At 32.8% G+C, this 24,301-nt stretch overlaps 2 protein-coding genes across 3 annotated transcripts in view; one reads left to right on the top strand and one right to left on the bottom strand.

The window, feature by feature from the left end:
- LOC150094348 (beta-1,4-N-acetylgalactosaminyltransferase bre-4-like) overlaps positions 1 to 8,017 on the bottom strand; it is a 329,825-nt gene extending 321,808 nt beyond the window's left edge. Inside the window, exon 1 of the mRNA XM_090412491.1 lies at positions 7,889 to 8,017. The gene's annotated coding sequence lies outside the window, so the exon portion shown is untranslated. The remainder of the gene's footprint in view (positions 1 to 7,888) is intronic.
- LOC150094347 (uncharacterized) overlaps positions 1 to 9,806 on the top strand; it is a 53,328-nt gene extending 43,522 nt beyond the window's left edge. For both annotated transcript variants that reach the window (XM_090412493.1, XM_090412492.1), the window contains exon 3: positions 8,364 to 9,806. In XM_090412493.1, coding sequence (XP_090268619.1) covers positions 8,473 to 9,150 — 678 coding nt within the window. In that variant the 5' untranslated portion in view covers positions 8,364 to 8,472 and the 3' untranslated portion in view covers positions 9,151 to 9,806. The remainder of the gene's footprint in view (positions 1 to 8,363) is intronic.
- Positions 9,807 to 24,301: the final 14,495 nt, after the last annotated feature.

The raw sequence follows: 24,301 nt of genomic DNA, 5'->3' as shown, positions 1-24,301 counted from the left end.
GGTGGGACCCTACACTAATAAAATAAAAGTCTAATATTACTAAGATTCCATTTACTGAGCAAATGGCAAGCAACTACATTTGTTGCTATAGGTAACTGAATGTAGCTATGTACGCTAGGCAATCTGGTTAAGTGTTCTCCTCAGCCTGAAGGATTATCGCACCTTCTAATGGAAATGGTGGTCAAATTGCATTTCATGTTCTTTCAACAGGTGGTCTGAATCGTATCCAAGTTTTGCTTGACGTATATATATATGTCCTGGCTGGTTGGGAGGTTAAAACACTAACCAGTAGAGCCTATCCCCTTTGTACGAATGAGTCCTTTCTTGCTCCAGAACTTAGTCATATACACTACACCTTTTTTTTTTTTTTTTTTTAATCTAATGGCTACAGTTCCCAATATCAAAAAAAGAATCAATCCTTCCCCCAATCTCTGATCTTTTCTTAAGAATGATTTTAGTAATGCATCATTCCCTATGTCTGAGGCACTTCAGAAAAAAAGGCCAGAATCTTAAAGAAATACAACCTCTGCATGGCTTTCAAGCTCCACTAAAGACCTAATCCCTTCTCTCTCTCTCATTTTCTGAAGTATACAGAGTACCCTATTCCTCCAAGTTAGCCTGCTATGGACAGAAAGGAAGATCAGCTAACATCTGCATGGAAGAATATAAAAAACATATCTGCAGTCATGACTATGGTCAATCAGGCCTTGCAGACCAAGCTTTGGATGCGGCTCATAGAATCAACTGAAAAAAGACTACCATGCTCTGTTGCAGTAAATTTAGAAGAGAAAGACTGCTTTTAGTCTGCAGCTGCTCTCAGAAATCAGCTAATTTGAATAAGAATGGTTGCATTAGTGCTTCCCAAAATATGGGAAGCACTAATACATCGAGATCCCAGTTTACATCCTAGGTACAACAAGTGCCTGCAGAGGGGACCCCATCTAGTTAGGACTTTAGTCTTTTGTCCACGTTTCACATAGTTTTGTGTTGCCTTTGTGTGTTACAAGTTTCATGTTGTACTTGATGGTGTCTCAGTGACTGAGATGAAATATTGGAAGAATTAAATATTATTTTAATCCTTTCTGAGTGCTATTTTACTCCATTAAGCCTCTAACATGAGCTCATTAATTTACCTGGTCAGCTAGAGATCAAAAATCTAAACTTGCAAAATGAATAAATGATGTCAGTGTTTACAGAGGTTACAATATTGATTTGGGTTATCACTTGTTAATTGGAAATATAACAGTACCACCAAACTGGATAAAGAAAAGAAAATCTAATGATATTGAAGAAGTATATAAAATAAATCTCTTATTACAAACTGAAAAAAAAAGCATACCAAAAAAAAAAAAAAAAAACCACAAATAAATACTTAAGAGAAACAGAATGGAAAGAAGATATAGAAGAAGAAGAAGAATGGAAAAATATGGCACTGATTATACATAAAGCAGCAGGGGCAAAAGTTTACAAAAGAAGTAAAAATGGAAAAGAAAAACTCCAAATATAGAATGATGAAATTATGAAATATAATTGAAGAAAAAAACTATGTTAAATGGCTTATGTCAAAACTGTTGGTAAATTAGAAAAAGAAATATATACCTGGTTAGCTGCAACCCAGAATACATAAAGCAATAAAATTCTTAAAATGTTGCAAAAGAAATTATAGATATTGGAAAAATAGATGAACAACAGCTGATAGATTATTATTATAAACTCTGGAAAGGAAATACAGTTAGAATTACTATTTAAAGTATTTTTTAAAAAAAATATAACTGATAAGTCTCTCAAATAAGATTACACACCAGAAGAATTAATTGAACCATTGAAAGAGATGAAAAATCACTAGAAGATAAAATCCCAATAGAACTTACAAAATCTGCAGAAAATAATTTGCCATGAACAAAATATTATGACAAAACAATAAAACAAAAATTTAATGAACAAAATATAAAACATTAGAAGAATACCCATTGACTGGAACCATGCAAATGTGATTCATATCTTTAAAAAAGAAGCAAGAATAACTGTGATTAACTATAGAGGAATTTTTTTAATATAAGTTTATTAAACACAGATTATAACATATATGCCAAAATACTGAAGAACAAATAATCAACCCTATACTAGAAAAAATTATAAATGAAGAGCAGAATGGTTTTAGAAAAGGAAGATCCTGCATAAATCCTATATTCAGCCTGAAACTACTAATTGAGAAAAGAAGAGAATTCTACTTAGAAATACATCTAACATTCATAGATAATCAAAAAGCTTTTGACAAAATGGACAGATATAAACTCTTCGATGTACTTAAAAACCACTACTACCAGTAGTCCTTCCAACTATTCTTGGACTTCGCAACCGTAACTTGAAAATAAGGTGGTTAGCCATATGCCTCCTAGTTTGATCTATGTCTAGATGGATGTGTTCACGGTACCGGTTTGCCCGTTCTTTGAGGACAAAAAACCCGAGTTTCTGGGTGGAAAAAAAAAACCCTACCTCTGTATGAGACTGGCTAACTCATTTTTTGCTGAAAGAGACCAGACAAGGGTTCCTCACATCACTGACAGGAATCGAACCCAGGTCTTTTCGACCAAAGGGCTTTGTCTATAACGACTGAGCAACAGAGGCTTACATACTAAAAAACCACTTGCCTGTAAATTTATAAAAATCATTCTATAGCCTATATGAGAAAGCAATCATAAGCATATTTGTTTCAGTAATGAAATACCATGAGCTAGCATAATGAAAAGAATTATAAAAATGGAGGAAAACACGTAAAAAATTTTTGCCTGAGTAAAGTCTTAAAGTTTTGCCAAGTAAAGACGTTTTGCGATCTTGTACTGACGATGCATAGGCATCGTCAGTACAAGATCAGTACAAGATGTACAAAACGGCAGTTAAACAATAACAGATAATTCTAAAAAACACTGCCTGAGTAGCTAATGCAAGATAACTAAAAAAAAGTCAATAATTTCATAACTTATTTTAAAAAAATTATATATATATATATATATATATATATATATATATATACACACACATACATAGACAAAATAAAGTGAGTACTTTATAAATTTGCTAATCTTTACAATCTCCCACAAAGGACAATTAGATGTAAACCATTGGATCTGGTTAAGTTAGGATAATGAAGTAAAGTTTCACATTTCTTTATAAAAAATATTCTGTGAAGAAACAACTTTTATTAAGGACCTTTGTCCTTCATAAAAGTCATAGCATAGCATACTCTGCATTCCAGACTGTTTGGGCTCATGGTATTTAATATAAGATTTGCATTCTAGATGAATAAAAGCAATCTTCCCGTTGGTCCAAAATAAGATAATCCACAAGAGCAAGGAATCTGGTAGACACCTTAATAACTGAGAGGTGGAAGCTTGTCCTTAGGTGAAGCGAGAAATGTGATTTTTCTGGAAGGCAAGAAAAATATTCAGTTGTTTTAAAACTTTCGCTATGCTTTCACTAATGCCATGCACATAAGGAATGTGAATGTGAATTATTTCTTCTGTATTTGAAAAGGTAGCGATACCATAACTGTTAAAAGCTTTTTCAATGAAAGAATCCTTAAAATCATTAGATAAAAAAAAAAGTAAAATTAATATGTAATTCTTTCTCTAAAATTTCATGTGAAGAACATAAAAAACAGGCATGATGTATTGAAGTCTTAATAGTTCCAGCCTTTTTGGCTAGGAGGGCGATGATATTTAGTATGGATATAACGACTTGTATGAGTCTTCCAAAAATCTGAAAAATGTAGGCTAGCATCTGGTTAACGAAGAATTAGAAGATCTAAAAAGGCTATTTATTTACTACTACTTCTAAGGTGAATTTCATCCTGGGATGAAGTGTTTTTAATTTGGAAAGAAACTGCTGTAGCTTAGAGGAAGATCTATTCCGAATTGCAAAAAAATATCATCTAGTGTGTAAAAAAATATCTACTATTGTGCAAGTCTAGGTGGTCCTTGTATTTGTCATTGTAACAATGTATTTTTCATTAAAAATGCAGTGTTTTATGAAGAGCAAAGGTAGGTCGATTGGTAGAATCTCTGCTACTAATGGCTCATGCAAAATGTTAAGCAAGTTTGAGTGTGGTTAATAGTTGGAAGGGAATCAGTCGTTCGATGCTGTTGGCACACTCTCCCTCGATGAGTCTTTTGACTCCCTGGAGGTGTTGCATAATAATAATAATAGTTGGCAGTAATAGGAGAAATAGGATTGCCCATAGCTGTTCCTTCAATTTGTTGATATAATTTGTTTTTAAAGGAGAAATAACCAGAATGCATTACAAAATCAAATAGTTTAACAATATCTGAAGTAATTCACTGATGTCAGATAAAGGTATATTAGTAAACAAGGATACCTTTATCTGACAGTGAATTAAGTGAATGAATCTTCTTCCAAAAAAACTGAAAAATGTAAGCCACCATCTGGTTGACAAAGAATTAGTAGATCTAAAAAGAATAATTGGTTATTTACTTCTTCTTCTAGGGTGAATTTGATCCTGGGATGAAGTGCATTTAATTTAGAGAAGAAACTGTTGTAACTCATGGGAAGAGCCATTCCAAATTGCAAAAATATCATCACATATCTGTACCACTGTAGGTCTATGAAGAAGTGGCGATAGTAGGAGAAGAACTGCTACTTATATTAAAAAAAACACTTTGAATTTTAAAAATAAAATTCTAATCATAATATTTGAAGTCCATATGATCAGAATTTTTTTAAAAAATTCAAACTGTTTTTTTTTAATATAAGTAGCAGTTCTCCTACTATTGCCACTTCTTCTTAGATCTACACAGTGGTACAGATATGTGATGATATTTTTGCAATTTGGAATGGCTCTCTTTTTATGGATCCTTTTATCAAAAAAGCTTTCTTTTAACAGTTATGGTATTTCTTCTTCTTCAAATACAGAAGAAATAGCTCGCATCCCTATTCCTTGTGTGCATGGCAATAGTGAATGCATAGCCAAAGCTTTAAAACAACTCATTATTTTTGTTGCCTTTCATCCCATCAGAAAAATCACCACATTTCTCAATTTGAGAGGTGGAAGCTTGTCCTAAGGACAAGCTTCCACCTCTCAGTTATCCAGGCATCCACCAGATTCCTTGCTCTTGTGGGTTATCTGATTTTGGACAAAAAGGAAGGTCTGCTTTTATTAACCTAGAAGAATACAAGTCATATATAGAAAACTATGATCCTGAATAGTCTGGACTTAAGAAGCATGCTATTGACACTAAACATAGTTTACTGGAACAAGAGTTCTTCATAAAAGAAGTTTGCTTATGGAATGTCTTTATAAAGAAACATGTGAAACATGACTTCATTGCTCTAAGTTAAACAGATCTGATGGTTTACGTCTTTCCCCTTTGTAGTGGATAGTACTTTTTGAATCTTCTAATCTTGCATAACATTTTTGTCTGTTTGTGTATATTTTATTTATGCATATATACGTTTGTGTATATTATTCCTTAAAAATAAGTTAGGAAATGATTGAACTAATTAGTTATCTTACATTAGCTACTCAGCACTTTTTAGATTTTTAGAATTGTCTGTTGTTGTTTAATTGCCATTCTGTGATCTTGTACTGATGATGCCTATGATACTTCGGCAAAAATTCTACATTGGTCAAGTTTTTTATGTGAATTTTTCTCTGTTTTTGTAATAATTCTTTTCAATAATAAGCATAAAAAGAGGTGAGAACAGAACCAGAATAATTCTGAATAATATTGGAGAAAGGGTGCACCTTTCTCCAATATTATTCAGAATATATTCTGAATAATATTGGAGAAAGGTGCACCCTTTCTCCAATATTATTCAGAATATATATGAAATAATCAAGAAATGGAGGTCAATCAACAAAGAAGGAATCCATATAGAAAATAATTTTATCTTAGATACTTTACTCTTTGCAGACGAGCAAGTGATGTTTGGAACAGCTAAGGACATTTTACAAAAGCTTATATCTAAGCTGAATTTAATAATAAAGTAGTATAATATGTCAGCCTCTCAAGGAAAAACTAAAACTATGGCATTCAAAGGAAAAATGCCCATTTGAACTAAAATAAGTAATAGACAATAACAAGTAAACAATTTTAATTAAATTAAAATTAATTAAAAATTAAGAGTAGAGGTCCTATAGTTCTCATATCCATCTATAAAAAGGAAATGAGTGTTTTGAGTGAGATTTATGATTTACATAAGAAACATGAAGGGGGGGAAAGCAACTTGAGGTGGAGAACAAGCTTAGTTCAAGCCAAATAGGGGTTGACAGAATTAGATCTTCACTAAGCAAATAATTGAAAATCATAGAAATATAACAGGTATCTTTATTTAAGTTTTGCAGACCTGTGCCAAGAGAAAGCAGTTCAAAATTCAACAATTATATGGAGTGAATGAGACACTAAACAGAACTCAGTTTAAGCTGTAAATCAACTGTAACTGTTGACTTATTACATGATGATAGAAGATGGCTTGTTATAAAATCAGGTGTAAGATAAGGTGCGTTCATCACATATGTGGAAATTACATTATGAGAGACAGTGGGTGGCATGATTGATAAGTTAAATCTCCAATTCTGATATCAGAATTTAAGATATTCATCCAAGGAAAAAAAAAATCAGTGATAAAAGACAATTGATGTACAACCATGAAAATAGGCAGGAATATGGAGAACCAACTGCATTTTCAATGGAGAGCCTGCAATTAAAACATTTCATCATTTTTTTTATCTCCCTAATTTGATCATATCACTTTTAGTGTAGATTTGCTAATGTGCATCTATGAATATCAGTACAGTTTCTTACTAAAATCTTCATGTTTAATAACTATGGTTCTGCTGGTTCATCTATCCAGTATGCACATCAAGTCCAAAACAGTAACAGAACAAGAACCATTCTTGTTTTGTTTCTGTTTTGGAATTATAGCACATGCAAACTTTGTTTTTTTTTTTATTTATATATTAACCCTATGTATGCAAGGTTGCAAAACCTGTAGCACATCAGTGCTCTGTTTGGATTTCTCTTGCCTCTGTACCAATTAAATGACATTCTTTCTTCATTTTGAGTTTATGAAAAACAAGACACTTAAAATGCTAAAGTGTTCGTCTTTATTTTTTAATGCTTAAAAGGCTTATTGTTTGTATTATTCAAAAAGATTGCTTTGGGGAAGCAAAACTAACAGAAAATGAACCATATAGGATATATAAATATGCAGAAAATGAAATTAAAAAAAAAATAGTTTTTATTAATTTTAGCAGTTTAGTTTATAAACATGTACTTGAAAAGAAATCATGAACAAAGTAATGAATTATTGAAATGATTTATTAATGAAATAAACATGTTTCTTCACTTGACTCTGTTTGAAAGCTTTTTATCCACTGATTTATAAAACAGTTAATAAGATTTATAAAGTTTCACTTTTCCACTACCAGGATTTTTATTTGTTATTCACATTTTATATTTCTATAATAATTACTAATATTGTAAATTTTCAATTACAAAATTGAAAATAACATTTTTTGGAACTTCATCAGAGTTCATTATATAAAATTCCTATAGTCTCCAAATGGTTATCTATTGTTTTTCAACAATAGATAACAGGTTCACAACTGTTTTTGTTTTCTGATGTTTTGTGAGAATGGTTTTTAGCATTTTATAAAGCATCAGAATTATTGTGTTCATCTTCTAGTTTTACTTTTCACCATTTCCATTATAACTATGAGAATTAGTTTATTAGTGCTCAAGATATCTTTTCAAGGCAAGTAAATATAGGTGGCTTATTTGAATGCCTCAGATGGGCTGGTGGCATTGCCATCCAATGTGAGCTCAACATAACACAAATTGATGTCAGTGACAAAAATAATAATACTTACCTTGAACACTCACATAGCATGCTGATATTATATTGCTGTCCTATGTGAGGTAGAACACTGGACAAATTTGTGCTGATTATTTAAAAATACTGCATTAAAAATTTAGGTTTTATAAAGATATTGTAATTGAACTGAAATTAATAAAGTAATAAACATTATATGATATAAAACTTTATGGTAGTAATATTAATGAGTGCTCAATTTTGTGTGTGCAATGTTTAAGATTGCACACACATTAAATTTCTGAGTTTAAATTCAAACCTGAGATGTTTTTGTTTATCAGAATGTGGTGTGTGTGTGCGTGCATGCCTGCCTGCTTGCATGTGTATAAAAGTTCATATTATGATGAACTGATCTGTTATTAATTTAGTTTACTTTTGATTAGTTCAAATTATATTGTTTGTACATTATGTAATATATATGTCTGCCATAATTTTTAAAAAAACTTTTTTTTTTATTTTAATTATAATTACAGATCAAGAAATTCTGAGAAGTTATTCATAGAGAAAAAGAAGAAATTCCATTTGTTTTCTGACATGATCATGATGTTAACCTTTTGAAAGGTATATTATAGTCTCAGTATCATGCGCATTATTAGGTTCCAGCGTAAAAGAGTAATAATTGTAACTTGTGCTTCGCTACTGCTATTGTTGTTTGTGTTACAGTCTGTATGGAACATGGATTCTGATGCCCCATCATGCATTGTACCTTTGGAAGTACACCAAAAAATTGGAAAGTTAATAGATCTTATTCAAGATGCCTTGACTGCTCTAAAGTTAACATATTTTCTGTGTTACAACAGTTTGTGGGGAGCCTTGAAAGTAAAAGGGCCACTTCCTTGGCACAGTAAATTAGATCTTTGTCTTTTAAATGAAGAACTTTCAAAAATTGATGAAGGTTTTTTGATTAGAACCTTTAAAAGATATGGATTAGCAATAAGTTATAATTCTGCTGACGGGACATATCAGGTGACATTAATAGGAGATGCTCTGCCATCTGCTAACTTGGTAGTATTTGAAGAAGATTCATTAACTCATCAGATGCGCCGTGTTGGATGGAAACATAGAGTTTTGCCTCCAGATTCATGTGATATGTTACATTGCTTTCCCCCACGGTTAATTTCTGAACCACTACCAACTGTAACATTTAGAGGACGAAAGTTGCCTGCTCCTAAAGAAGAAATAGAAATACAAAAATATCTTTTTCCTGATACATGGTGGAAAGATATAGATCCTCCAGATTGTAAAGAACAGTCGCAGTAGGAATGACTTGTATTTTGGTTATATGTTTTGCATAGCAGATAACATAATTGTAAATATCACATTTCCAGTGATATTAATCAGCTGGATATGTTTGTAGTTGTCTTGGCTGCTTTCAGCTAAACTTTTTTTTTTTTAATTAAGTTTTCAAGTTCTTGTGCTAAATTATTTATGATTAAAGAAGTATCTGTATTGTAATGTTATTTAAAGCATTACATTAAAGCTATATTATAAGTATTCTAGAAATTTAGTTGTAAAATTCTTCACATAAACCTATCATGTTTACAGATCGATTCAAATGTGTGCACACACATACATACATATATGTATTGTATATGTATATATGGTGTATAAACTAGCTCATCATCCTGTTTGAAGTTGTATTCCTATGTCACATCAATAATATATTATTTATGGGACAGGAAAGTAATCATTAGTTATATTATTTGTATTACATAGGAGTCATTAACTATCATTCAATGTATATCCCAAATAAAGGTGGTCAGCTCTTGCATTATTTTATATACCATATTTTTCTGTGTATAAGATTCCATGTATAAGATGAACCCTACTTTTTTGAACCCAAAATTAAGAAATCAATATTTTAAACATAAAACAGAACACATTTGATAATTTTTTTTTAAATATTAAGTATATTTAGTAATTAGGTAATATTTTTAAGATTTAAGCTTTATTTCCATGTTCTTTTGGTTAATTGATGACTTTTAACTTGAATTTTGAAAAATGACAATCGTTTTTTATTTTCGGATATTTTTATGGGCTAGTGCTCAAAATATTGTTAATGCATTAATTTACCCTGTCAAAGAGTTGCAGATATATGAATGCTTTCAGAGTTCTGATTGGTTTATTCAGAATCGGCCGTTAATGACGTCAATCAGCAGAGTTAACAAAGGCTAGTGACTGGCGGAAACCTGTTCGCAGAGACAAGGTACCGGCAGTTTCGCCACGGCGACCATGGCCTTTCAACCGTTCTCCCCCCCCCCAGTGTATAAGACGACCCCCAATTTTTGGTTTAAAAATTTTAGGAAAAAGTATCATCTTGTACATGGAAAAATACGATAATTAAAAAATGCCATTTTCAGTAGAAAACAATATTTCCTTATATAAAATAACAATAATGATTTCACAGAAGAAACACTAAAGAAGTACTTCAGTTTCCTGAGGATTATATTTAAAATAAAATCATAGACCAAGTTTTTTTTTTTTTTTAGATTTGTTGGGATATCTTAAAGTAGGAGATGAGGGATCTGAGGGTTATGGTAGTTAGGAACCTGAAATTTTGGAGGGCAACACAACAGAATGTTATCATTCCATTCTATAAGGATTGTATAAGACTTTGATCAGACCACATATGGATTACTGTGCACAGATTTGGTTACTTGGTTTTCTTAATGATAAAGCAATGTTGGAAAGAATAGAAAATTGAATAAGGTGGTTTCTGTTTCTGGAATGTTGATTGTGAAGACAGATTGAGGGAATGCAAATTGCAGAGTGATGTGATTAAAAGGAGGGATAGGGAACACGATTGAATGTAAGTTTGTAAGAGGTTATTATCAAATTAATGTGAATGAGATATTTCATAGAACGAGTACGGATAAAGGGGCTGATAAGAGGCCATTTCTGGAAGCTATGCAAGGATATAAGCAGGGATTGGGGAGTAGATTTCTGGCATGTGTGATTGGAATGCATTGCTTGTGTTTGGAGAGTGCAGAGACAGTGAATGCATTTGTCATGGTGTGACCTATGCTGTGTGTATGTGGGTGAGAGAGAGAGTGGGGACCTTCTGCAATGAGTCGTGACTCCATATAGGTCTGATCGTAATAACTTCTAGATATAATATTACTATTTATAGTTAACAAATGAAGTTCTGTAGATAAGGGAGGATAATCAAGGTAATTTTCTAATTCTGTTACTTGCTTATACCATTTTATTATAAATGCTTCCTGTTGCATATTTCTGATCAATTAAAATTCTTTTGGAATGTGGTCGAACAATAAGAGCAAGTTTCTCTTGACTTTAAAATATTCTCAATCCAGCCACTGTGCGTTGTTCTAGGATTGATAATATTTCAAAAACAGGATTCTTTTGTTTAAGGTATATTTTGTATGTATATAGTTTAAATTTAGAAATTTTATTATCTAATCACTGTTTCAAGCCAAACGGATGCATAATTAGTTAGGGATTTGTATGGCTTTTAGTGTCATCCTAATTGTAGTGTCATTGCATGACAACATCTGTGGAGTATATTTTAAAATCAGTTGACATATATTTTAAGTATTTCTTTTAGTTTAGTACAAATTTTTCATATCTGTTTATATTTATTAATGTATAACAGTTTCACATGGTTGTTTAAATATGTAAAGTGGGATCTCTGATCATTTTGACAAGTGGACTTGAATAGTAATAGATTAAAATTAAATGCAGATAGACATTAGTTAATTTATAAAACTAGTTATCATAAATCAAAATTAACCTAATTAAGTGCACAAATTCAGTAGATATACTTAATCTGGACACTGTATTGTCATTCTCTTAAATCTGTACTGGCAATATAGAATATATTCAAAAAACATTGATTTTTATGGTTAAATAGAAATCTAAGATTTTAAGAGCATGCGTTTTTGGATAAGGACGATTACATTTTTTTTAGACTGATTTTTCCATCTGCAGTTTGAGATTCCATAAATGCACATATTCAACAGGTATTCAGAAGTATGTTAGTAATAGGCCTGCCTCACTGATGAATAAACAAATAAGTTGATAGATTACATTTGATCTAAGACAAACAGCTAAGTGTTCATCTGCCCAAAGTGAGTTAGTGATGCTGCAAAAAATAAATCGGCTAATAGGCCAGAAGAACACAAGTAGACATGATATACTGGCCTCATTGCCTCAGTTAATTTTTTTTTGTAATTTAAAACAATCATGACCATTTTTAACATTATTTTGTGAGTAATGTAATTATTTGTAATGCATAATGAATAATTCTTAAAAAAAACCAGATATCTGTTTATTAATATCTTTCACATAAATTTATATGCCAGATGAGAAAGAACATTTAGATGGAGAAAGCCAAATAAAATAATTAATTAGAAGAAAGTTAAAATTCTTAGATAATTTATGAGGTAATAAAGGAAATTAAAATAACCTTGAGCATATTTTCTGTTGGAGTACAAAATTGTATTTTTTGTCCCCTTGATGCCAAAGATTCTAACCAGTTTGGTGCCAAGAAATGCAAAACTGGCAACCTTTCTGTGAATTATTGCTTCTGCATAACTTTTAATTAATTTTCATTTTGAAAATAATTTTCTACTGCCTGTAACAATTGCCAATAGTTACAGGTGGGATCAGATATAAAAGGAATTCAGTGTGAGCCTTTGAAAAATTTCATGATAATGATGATGCAATTTTTACTTAAACTTTTACTGATATTGCTTTCATAATGATTTTGTTTCTCCTCTCAAAGTAGCCTAAAGCAAAAAATAACTGCTATATGTTTTTATTATTGCAAACTGACTTCAAAAATTTTAATTGTCTTTTAGTGCATTCTCTATGTTTTAAAGTTTCATCAAATCATATATATTACAGCTAAAGAGGTGTTAATCATGAGAACTATTTTGAAGAAAACGACAGCCATTTAGTTTTACTGGATGTCTTTAAGGATTATTTACATAAGAGTTTAAGGTATTATGTAAAGTGCATACCTGTTAGGGCATTGTTTCATGACAGCTAATGAGTGACAAAATTTCTTCAATGTTATTGAAATTTGCTAGAACCTGTTAACATGGAGCATTGTCATACCAGTACTGAAGAATAACTATTATGAAATATTATTTTCAGTACTAAAAATAAAAGAATCAGAAAGATTAAATGTAAATTTTTTTTGCTTAGGTCTTTAAAGATTTTCACTTATATGTCAAAGGCATCTTCATTACAGAAATCGAATATTTCTGTAATGAAGATGCAAACCAGAAATTTCTGGTCCATCCATCAGATGATACTGCTGCAGTTTATATAGAGCTCCTTGGCTAGGTGTAGATAAAAGGTAGCATAGAAATTGGCTGGATCATTCATTGTTTTGGAGTTGTAACTTTTATTATTAAGATGTAACACTTTGTAAAGCAAGCCCTTGCTGAGTTCTGTTCTGTCAGACACTATAGATAAGATAAGGATTAGATAATTTAGGAACTGTGTGCTAGAGAGTGAAGATAGTACTTTTTCAAACCACTACAGGATTAAAGTAAGCATAGTAGTCTCATACCATGCAAAGACATCTATGAACATCTGTGCATAATGGGATTTAAATATGATGCTGTCTACTCAGGCAACCAGTTCTTCTCAAGAGGTTGAATTCAGTAATTTTTTTTATATTATGTGCTTATTAGATAAACTATTTCAAGGACTCACAGTATTATCTATACTTAATAAGTACAGATTATCTAATAACTGGCCTGGTTGGCCGAGTGGTCAGCGTATCCACTCTCTGACCAAAAAGGCTGCGGGTTCGAATCCTGTTGTGGGCATGGATATTTGTGATTGTCAGTGAAAATACTAGTGGTGGTGGGCAGAGGATAGCGTTGGTGTAAATGATGATGGAAGTTAGTTTGTTATATTTGATGGATTGAATGGTGGAGACAGAGAGCTGTGGAGTAGATGCCCTCCCTCAATGAGTCTTTGGACTTCCTGGAGGGATCACGTAATAATAATAAATCCCTTTCATCAAATCATTATTTGATGAAATAATTTGGAAATGTGGACTAAATTATATATATAATTTATATATTATATATATAAATCATATATATAATTTAGTCCACATTTCCTCCTAACTTTAGAAAACTGTCTCTCTTATCTTTCTCTATTTTCTCCAAATACCTGTTGAGTCTTTTTGCATGCACAAAGAGGATGCCTTTTAATACAGTTTTGAATGGTTGATAGTGATTACTGAAGATTGGCAACGTGTGAATTTCGAAAATATTTTGGGAGCTACATTTAAAATTTTGGATTTTAAATGTAGACGTATGTATTTTCTGTTTAAGTTTAAAAAAATTAAAAAGGATCTCAGTGTATCTGATACATTTTCAAAGTGAAAACAATAAATTGGAATGGAATACCTTTATATAGCGCAGTCTGTTGCATCTGTATATTTCTGAAAATTAATGATTAAAAATTAATGCCGGTCTGGTTGGCTGAGTGGTTAGCGTATCCACTCTCCAGACAAAAGGCTGTGGGTTCTAATCCTGCCGTGGGCTTGGATGTTTGTGATTGTCTGTGAAAATACTAGTGATGGTGGTGGTGGGCAGTAGATGGCGGTGGCCGGGCCACACCAACCTGAGAGTGCAAGGGGGTGCACCACACCCGGGCAACAACATTGATAGGGCAGCATTTTATGTAGTTAATATCAATTTGGATTATTCAATGCAGTATTAGGGGCGGCCGATAAAAGTTTGCACCCTGGCAGCAAATACATTGGCGTGCCCCTGGTGGTGGCATAGATGATAAGGTTTCCTATAGTTGGTGGAGATGGAGAGTTGTACAGTAGTGCCTTCCCTCGATTAGTCTTTGGACTCCCTGGAGGTGTCACGTAATAAGAACAATAAAACAAAAGGATATACAGGAAGATGGTTTGATGTTAAATCAAATGCAAAGTTATAATGTATATCTGCTATGGGGACTCCATTATTAAGAAAAGTGGTATGAAACCTGATATTCAGTTATGAAATTATTAGCTTAGTTCGTTATGCTGTGATATTACCATCTTAAATAAATTTGCCACATGCATTTACATGTTAAAACAAGTTAAATAATTGCTGTGATAAATTTGATTTGTATATTGACAATGAAAATACTATTCTGTTTACTATATAGCAGTGTTTCCTAACATGGGGCATACTACCCGCAGGGGGGCAATTAGAAATTAGAAAATGATGTTGCATTTGTCACCTCATCACCAATATACTCAAAAAATCACCATTGTTGGCGATAAATTATCATTGTTGCAATCCTGACTTTCCAAGAAAAAAAAAAACTGTAAATGACTTGTTACTGAAAAAAAGAAAACATCTCGATATCACAAACCATGTGGATTTGAGATTGATACTTTAGTACCCCAAATAAAACCTCTTTGCAGCAGACATCAAGCTCAAGGATCACATTAACCTGAATTTTATTTTCCCTAGTTGAGTTCGATTTATGTTTTATAATATACAAAGTGTAATATAAAATTTATATTCATTGAAGAAAGTTAAATTAAAAACAGTTTTACCTATGTTCCTTTTTTATTTGAAGTACCGATTTATATCATACTTTTTCAGAACTTGGTTGACTATTATGCTAGAGGGACATCAAAATCTTTCAGGTGTTGCGGTGGGACATGACACAAAAAAGGTTGAGAAACACTGCTATATAGGCAGGGAAAACAAAAACATCACCTGTATTCTCAGTAGTGAACTTATTGAATATGCTGTATTTTTTAGTTATTTAGTCACAATTTTTAGTGAAGATGGCATTTTTTTTTTTTATGTATCCCACTCACAAAATGCTCTTATCCCACACTACATTCGTATTAGTACTATGAGTGAGCTGAGGATTAAATAGTCTGAAAACCTTGCTCTAGAGACCAGACATGGAACTTTTCAAGCCACATCAGAACTCTAATAAGTAGAGTGGTAGTCTCACAGCATGCAATGAAATTTATCTTCCTGGGTGCTTTGTGAAGATGCTCACTAAACATCCATGCCTATGGTGGGATTTGACCACACAGCCTTTTGTTGGTTGGAGAGCAGATACACTAACCACTTAGCTAACCAATGCTATAAAATAAACTACAGAAATACATAATTGAATAAATTTATATAGAACAAGAGCCAGCAGTGTGTTAAACAGTATTCAAATTAATTTTGACCTATGGATCTGGGAATTGAATTAGAAATAAAATTGATCAAAGATTAAAGACAGATATGAGAGTTTTGAAGAAAATTAGGAGGTAAATAGATGGTCAGTGGCAGAACCATATTTTAAAAGGATCAGAAAAGAACTTAGCATTGATAATATTCAAAAATTTATAAATTTTTTTATAAACTTTCCAGATTATCCATTTAATATTATAGACACTTCAGATTTTCCCTTAAGACTAATCTATGAATATATGGTCACATGCAAAATAGTAAATAAAAGTTAACCAAGCAGCAAGTGTTTAAAGCAGAAATGGCAGGAACAAGACTCAGATGAAGATGAGGGATGTTTTAAAAGATTCAATTGCAAGAGCTGATAAAATTAGAGATTTGACCAATGATAGACCAATTTGGGAGAAACTTCCTGATCAGAAACTAGTTATGAAATATTGTTTGTTATATATGGTATGCCTCTCGAGGTTATAATAGCAAAAATAATGATGTTTAGCAATATGTCAAAGTAATAATGATGTGTGTTTCAGAAAATTATAATCAAATAGCTTTCTCTGTTTAACCACCCTGTAATATGACTAGTCAAACTGGGTCGTTTACATATTACTGAAATGTAACTATATTATTGCATCAGTAGTACTGTTTTTTTGACTTCCACAAGTATTTGTAAATCTATATTACATTAGTACTGTGGGTGTGTGCTAAGATGTTTTCTATTTTTTTTATTCATTTTTTTTTTTTTTACATATTCCAGAAACCCTGCTCTGCAGAGACTAAACATAAACTTCAAGTCACTTTCAAACTGCTTGCATGCGCAGCATCCAGTGGCAATCCATTCCAATCACACACCACTCTATGAGAGAAAAAATCTAGATCTCATCCCCTTCATGGTGGCATTCTTGGCTTCCATGGTAAATTGAGTAGGGAAATAGACAATAGAATCAACAAAGCTAGTATGGTAGGAAGTCAATTGAATAAATTCATATGGAATAAGAGAGAAATTAGTTGGAACACTAAATTAGCTGAATACAAGACAGTGTTCAAACCAGTTTTAACTTATGGATCTGAGAGCTGGGTCAGAAGTAAAACACTTGACCAAAGACTAGAGACCGCAGATATGAGAGTCCTGAGAAAGATTAGAGGCATGAACAGATGGCATCCATGGTATTATCATATTAAAAACGAGGATATTAGGAAAGAACTTGACATTGTCAGCATCCAGGAATGCGTTAGCAGAACTAACCTCCGGTGGTATGGTCACTTAGAATGGGCGAGGAAAGATTAGCCAAACAAGTGTTTGGCTAATCTTTCCTCGCTGCCAGGTTGGCAGGAAAACAACCCAGAGGAAGGCCAAGATATAGGTGGATTGATACAGTACAAAGTGCCTTAGATCAGTGCTTCCCAAACTTCTGGATGTCAGGGCCCCCTTTGCAAAAATTAAAATATTTCACGCCCCCCCCCTTGAAAAAAAATCGTAATAGAGAGATATATTATTATAATATTTATTGTATTTATATTCAATACAAAACATACACAGTGAATATTGCAAAAATCAAATGCACATACTACATTTTTTGCCTCTTACCATTTGGTTCTGAAGACGATGCGGGCTGTTCTGGTAAAATATGAAATACTGTCCTTTTTTTTTGAGTCTGTTTCTGCTTCTTCTGATTGTTCGTGGGAATTTTTTTTTATTTTTTATCAGCCACTTATCCATCTCAGGGTTAAATTTTTAACATAGAATAGATCAAATAATATCACCACTTACCGATACTGGCACACCACAGACTGATAACATGAAATTAGTGAATATTACCTGAATAAGGGAATCCCCAGACCAGGAACATTTTTCTCTTTTGTGACTTTTCTCCATTTAAGGTAATTAAGCCTAACGCAAAACAGACGGCAAAGGCAGGTTATTGAAACGTGCATATGATTGATGCGGTATTAACAAAAGATTGCGCAACCGAAAGATAAAAGCATAGCTGACAATAGAGTTGAAATGCTAACTCTCTTCAACTGAATTCCATATGTGAAACTGCCATAACATTCATTATATATATACAGGGTGTTCGGGATAAATTTGACAGTTTCGTAAGGAAAAAGAAAATCTTCTTTGTATCTATTAAATTTAATGAATTGACAAAAAAACATTACAGGCAGAGTTAATTACAATACTATCAACAAGATTTACTCAAAATAACCACCATTAGCATCGATCACAGCTTCAATTCTGCTTCGGAACCTCGAACAAGCTGATGCTACAGTCTCCCTGAGAAGGGCCGCAAAAACTGTTTTAATTTTATCCATTAACTGGGCTTTTGTATTACTGGAAATGCGATTGGTGTCTTTTTCAACTGCGCCCCATACAAAATAATCCATGGGGTTAAGGTCTGGGGAGTTTGGAGGCCAAACATTTGGACTGGTGAAGTCGTAGAAATTTTCAGACAACCATTTTTGACTTTTCCCAGAGGTGTGGCAAGGGGCCGAATCCTGCTGCCATACATACGGCCTACCATTGGCTACCCTTGTTATCCAGGGCTTGACTACAGTTAGCAACTCCACGAACAAAGCCCGAATTCCAATGCCAGGGTTCTTCAACACCTGTTCCTGCAGATTTGCGAGGAATTCTGCTGTACGAACGCAATCAGATCGTCTGCTAGGGATCTTTCTTCTTGCTACATCCTCGTAGTCACCATTGCAAGTCTCTAGTTCATGCCTGATTGTTTTTACTGTATTCAGGGAGCATTGGGCAGCAGTCGTAATATCCTTATTTTGATGGCGGGCACGAATCATCATGATACAAGTTATTCTCTTCCATGATTCAGGTGGGTTCCAGCTATCCATCCTTTCTGACATCTTGTATATGAATGAAGAAGGGTCCAAACCTTTTAAATGAAGAGAAGTGCGTGTTAATACATGTAACTTACGGAAAAATATAATTAATTATAAATATGTCAAATTTATCCCGAACACCCTGTATATATTACTTAGTTTTAACACTTACGAATATTAACACGTTCGGTTGAATTTTATTGCTGTCTTGGGAAATCGAACTCGTACACATCTAATTAATAACAATAGTTTTTAGTTAGATACTGTGTTTGCCCATGCAACATATGGTTTTGTTTCAGTCTATACAGCATAGTTTCTGTATGAGGGGACATGTGATTCATTGATTAGTGTGTTTTTATCCCAGTTGTCTCTAATTGCACTATTTGTTGAGAAATATATTACACAGACTTCTCATACCTTATTCACTGGCATAATAAAAGCACTTGTTTTTATTGCCTCTGCAGTATAGTGGCTGTTAGGGAGGGCGTGTTGTTTACCACTGCAAGCGAGTTACTATCTCCCCACATGAACTTGTTTAAGCTATTTTTCATGTGTGAAGTATATGCGAAACTTTTATTGGTAACAGAAAACTAGCTCAGATGACAGTGATAATATAAAATGAGTTTTGATATGTATATAAAGTCAATATCAACAGTCCCTGATTACGAACGCGTGATGAAAGGGACAGGAAGATTTGGAGCTTCCCTGGAGAGCATTCGAAGTAAATACAATTAACCACTGCTTTGAAATGAAACATATGAATAAGCAATATTTACTAATATTCATTAAGCGCCAAAATACGCAGGAAGCAAAGTTTGTGAACCAACACCAAAGTGTGAATTTTTCCATTAAAATATAAAAAATAACAAAAAAGAAATAATAAAAGTTAAATAAGTTTCTTTTAAAATAAAAAAAATCTACTTAGTCTTAAAACATTTTAAATTTGTGTTCATTATTTCACGGCCCCCCTCAACAAAACCTACGGCCCCCAAGGGGGCCGTGGCCTACAGTTTGGGAAGTGCTGCCTTAGACGATAGAAATATAAGATCTGATAATGTTGTAGTTTTGACAAGTAAACAGGCTGATTTGGAGGAAAATTGTAGATAGGAAGTTAGTAATGATGTAAATTTTTCATGTAGTACTATCATATCCTGTACACCCCTTGAGGGTACATGGCAGGAATTTGATGATGATGAAGAATGCCCTTTCATCCTTTCCCCACCCTCCATAAAATGAAAAATTTCAACTGAAATTCTGTATGACCCTTTCAGAAGTTTGTAAGTCTCAATCATATCACCTTCTCTTTCTTCTGTTTGCTAGTGTCTGCAGTTTACAAATTCTCATGTCTTCATAATCAGTATTCCTCAATCCTGATATCAATTTTTGCATTCTCTTTTGCACTCTCTCTCTCCACTGTATCAGAATCATAAAAGAAACGAGAAGACCAGACCTAAACACAGTGGTCTGAGTGAAGTCGTATCAAGACCTTGTGAAAGGCAAAATGAGATTCTTATCTTTACATGTCAAAGTTCATTTCAGCATTGCAATTATCTTTTGAGTTGTATTTGCAATCTTTGCTACATGGGCTCCTGAAGATCCCCAGCCTGGTCAGTTTTGCCTAGCATAATCCCACCAATATAATATTCCATTTGATATCTAATTACACCAAAGTGTGACCTTATATTTACTGACATTAAACTGACATCCATTTTCCCATGCCCACAATTCCAGCCAATATATTCAAATCATTCTGCAAGTACTACATATCAGCCACATTCCTGATTACCCTACCATCAGCAAATAGCTGATTGTTGCCTGTCAAATCCTTCCCAATGTCATTAATGTACAGATTGAATAACAGTGGACCAAGGACTGATCCCTGTGGTACACCACTGGTTACCTTAATATGTGATTTTCCAGGTTAAGGCTTTGAAATGGTGCTTTGCCACTGAATTCCTGATGAAGTTAAACTTTTCTTGAGTGTGCCTCTGTTGATGATAGCACATAGTTACTGAGCTTTGTACATCATAACCTTACCACTGCCCTCGTAACCATTCTGTAATCGATTACAGTGATAGTAAAGCAGAAATTATTGAGTTTGAACAAGAGAACAAATGCCCAGTTATAAATGCAAGAAGTACTGAAAGCGTTAAGATTATATTATGGGTCATAAATATTTAGCCATTGAACCTTTCTGATTCAAGTACTTCCTATTGAAAAACTGGCTTAGTTCGTCAAGTGGATAGTCTCTTTCAGAAGTTGTGAATATGAATCCCTGTTTCAATTACACTGAATCTAAACTGGGATTCACATTGAATTACACAGAATGGATATGAACTGGCATTTCTCAAATGATGTTCATGTTGCTGTTATCCTGTTTAGGGAAAGTAGTAATGTGCAACTTTTTGCCATCTAAAATTAGGTCAGCATATAAAATATAGTTGTCATAGTTAGAAACATATAATTTTGTCAAGAAAAGTAACACAGTATGTATATAGGTTGATGTAGTTTTTAATGCAGTGCAAATACATGCAGTAATTATTGCAGATAAGACTAGATGTTGAGCTATTATTATACTAAGCAAAACAATTTATTAAAATAATGACTATACGTGTATAATCATAAGTAAAATTTCAATTTAGTTAAAGTAAGCAAATTTTTATATTTATGGTACATTGAGAAGCATAACTGTGGATGATTTGCATGCCTGCAATATGCAGCCATAAAGGATAATAGTAAAATTAAATCTGGGAAATTTCTGTGCCTTTTAAATGAGTGCAGAACTGATGATCGTGCTCATATATGCTGAAATCTGGTATTGTCACTTATTTGAAAATATATTATTTCAGCCACAGATCTATAAAATTTATTTAACTTATCAGGGTCATTCTAGGAAAGTAATTTGAATTCTCAATACAGTTATTTTACTGCTATTTAACTCTGCATTTTTAAAATTTCTGTAAATTAAAAAAATATACTTAAGTTTGCAGTGGGTTTAAAACCCTGGATTATATACGAGTATATTAATGATAAATATTGTTTGAAGAAATGCACTAATAAAATAATGTGCTTACATGAAGAACTGTTGTTGTTTTTTTTTGTTGTAGACATATTTTTGTTGTCGATTTTTCAATAAAAATAAGTTGATCTTTTAATTCTGTCATCCTGAACAACTGGTGCTGTTTTCATATTCTATCTTGCATTGTATTTTGTGAAAGTAAAAAAGGGAAAAAAATATAATACTATATTAACGAAATATAATAATAATTCATATTTGCAGTCAAATTTGTCTAGTCATTGTATTAATTTTTCGATAATTTATAATACTGTATATATTATTGGTGTATTATTGCTTATCTTTGATAATACTTAGATAAGTATTATCACATTTATATTGTTAAATTTTTAAATTTTCTCAAATGTTTCAAACTTGTTCAACTGTTTTGTATTGTGCACATTTGCTGTATTGCATTATGAAATATAAATTAAATATAAATTTTGAAATCTTTGCTTCTCAAATTTTTAACAATTATCTTTTTATTAGCATATCTAGAAATGCTTAGCAGAATTCTTCACTGGGAATTTTTCACATGTAGAATAATACAGTGAATTCAGAAGTGTTAATTCAAATACTTCTTACCGGACATGAGGTATATTAAAAATAAGTTTATTTAGATAACTGATATCTTACTTAGCATTTAGATAAGTACTGAAGATTTAGCTTCTTTAGTATTTTTAGTTGAGTATTAACATGCTCATTTAAAAAATAATGAAATACTCACCATAAATACTAAGTGATACTTTTTTGTTACCAGATATCTGAAATGAAAAGACTCACCATGTGGGGAATTCACTATTATATCTCACGGCACTTCATATTAATTCACACTGTGCACTCACACTTATCCTCCTCAACAAAATGTTTTTTTCAGCACGATAATTTACTTGTCATTATCCTTCTGATTGCAGTATTTTTGTTTGTTGTCCTCATACTTTATTATTACATCACACCTCCAGGGAGTCCAAAGACTCATCGAGGGAGGGCATCGACTTTACAACTCCTCGTCTCACTACTCCACCAACCTTCATCATCTACCACCAATGCCATCTATCGCCGACTACCACCACTAGTACTTTCACAGTAAAATCACAAACATCCATGCCCAAGGCGGGATTCGAACCCGCAGCCTTTTGGCTGGAGAGCGGATATACTGACCACTCGGCCAACCAGGCCGGCAAATGCTAGATTATACTTTTATAATCTGTTTTCCCTGAATCTCAACTCTATCCACTCCTCTACAAATCTCTTGTGCTTTATACTATTTGTTTTCAGTAATCCTATTAAATATGCATTGTGAAGACCAATCATTAGTTATTGAATAGCATCTTTTTGATATTTTTGGACCTCTGATTAATTGAACCTCTAAGGTTCAACTAGCTAAAGAAGCATAATAAGATTGATTCAGGAATTTTGTTTGCAGCATTTAAAAAGAGGGCATGGTGGGTGATGAGTACTGTAATAATGTCTTCTTTTGCCTTAGTGGCGTGGCATGGCAATAGAGCAAATTTGCTGGAAAAATATCGTGTCACAGTATACCATTGGAGATTTATTTCATGCAATCGGCATCAAAGAAATTTGGGAAATATTTCACCCAAACTAGGCATCGCATTAGAGTAATCACTTATTCATGTCATCTTTGTGTCTCAAAAAATTTTTGTCTCATTGCTGTAAACACACACACATGCACACACACATGAACCCACTCACCCACACACACACACACAGACTGTCATGTGGCGTGTGATATTGGTAATAATCAAATGACAGAAAGCATATCAAAAGTTCCTGCCAAATAAGTCAGCTTGTACTCTTAGAGAATACAGAGACAAATGTAAGAAAGCTAACCACTGTGTAAAACTAACTAAACAAAAGTTATGGAAGACTTTAGCAAGAACATAGAAAATAAATATCAAGAAGGTGGCAAAATATTCTGGAGGTTGTTGAAGAAGCTTAGAAATGGAAGGAGAGAGTGCTGTAAAAGGAGTTAGAGATGATAAAGATGACATGAAAACGGGAGAAAAAGATATTCTTAAAGTATGGAGTAACTACCTCGAAAAATTGCTAAATGAAATAAGCAATGATAGCACAGTGGTAAAAAACACTCAACAGGCACACAGTCAGGAATACATATCCGTATTTGAAGTAGAAAAAGCCATCAAAGGCTTGAAATGTGGAAAGGCAGCAGGAGTAGATGATATTCGACCAGAAATGCTGAAGTATGGTGGTATAAAAGTATTACAGTGGCTGCACTGCATAGTTCAGGAGGCCTTGACAGAGGGGAAAATTCCCAATGATTGGAGTAGAGCTCTCATAGTACCCATATATAAAAAGG

The sequence above is a fragment of the Typopeltis vanoorti genome, chromosome 22, assembly GCF_054136105.1.
Source record: "Typopeltis vanoorti isolate ZY-2024b chromosome 22, IOZ_Tvanoo_1.0, whole genome shotgun sequence".
Classification (NCBI taxonomy): domain Eukaryota; kingdom Metazoa; phylum Arthropoda; class Arachnida; order Uropygi; family Thelyphonidae; genus Typopeltis; species Typopeltis vanoorti.
This window is presented reverse-complemented; position numbering and strand designations above follow the sequence as displayed.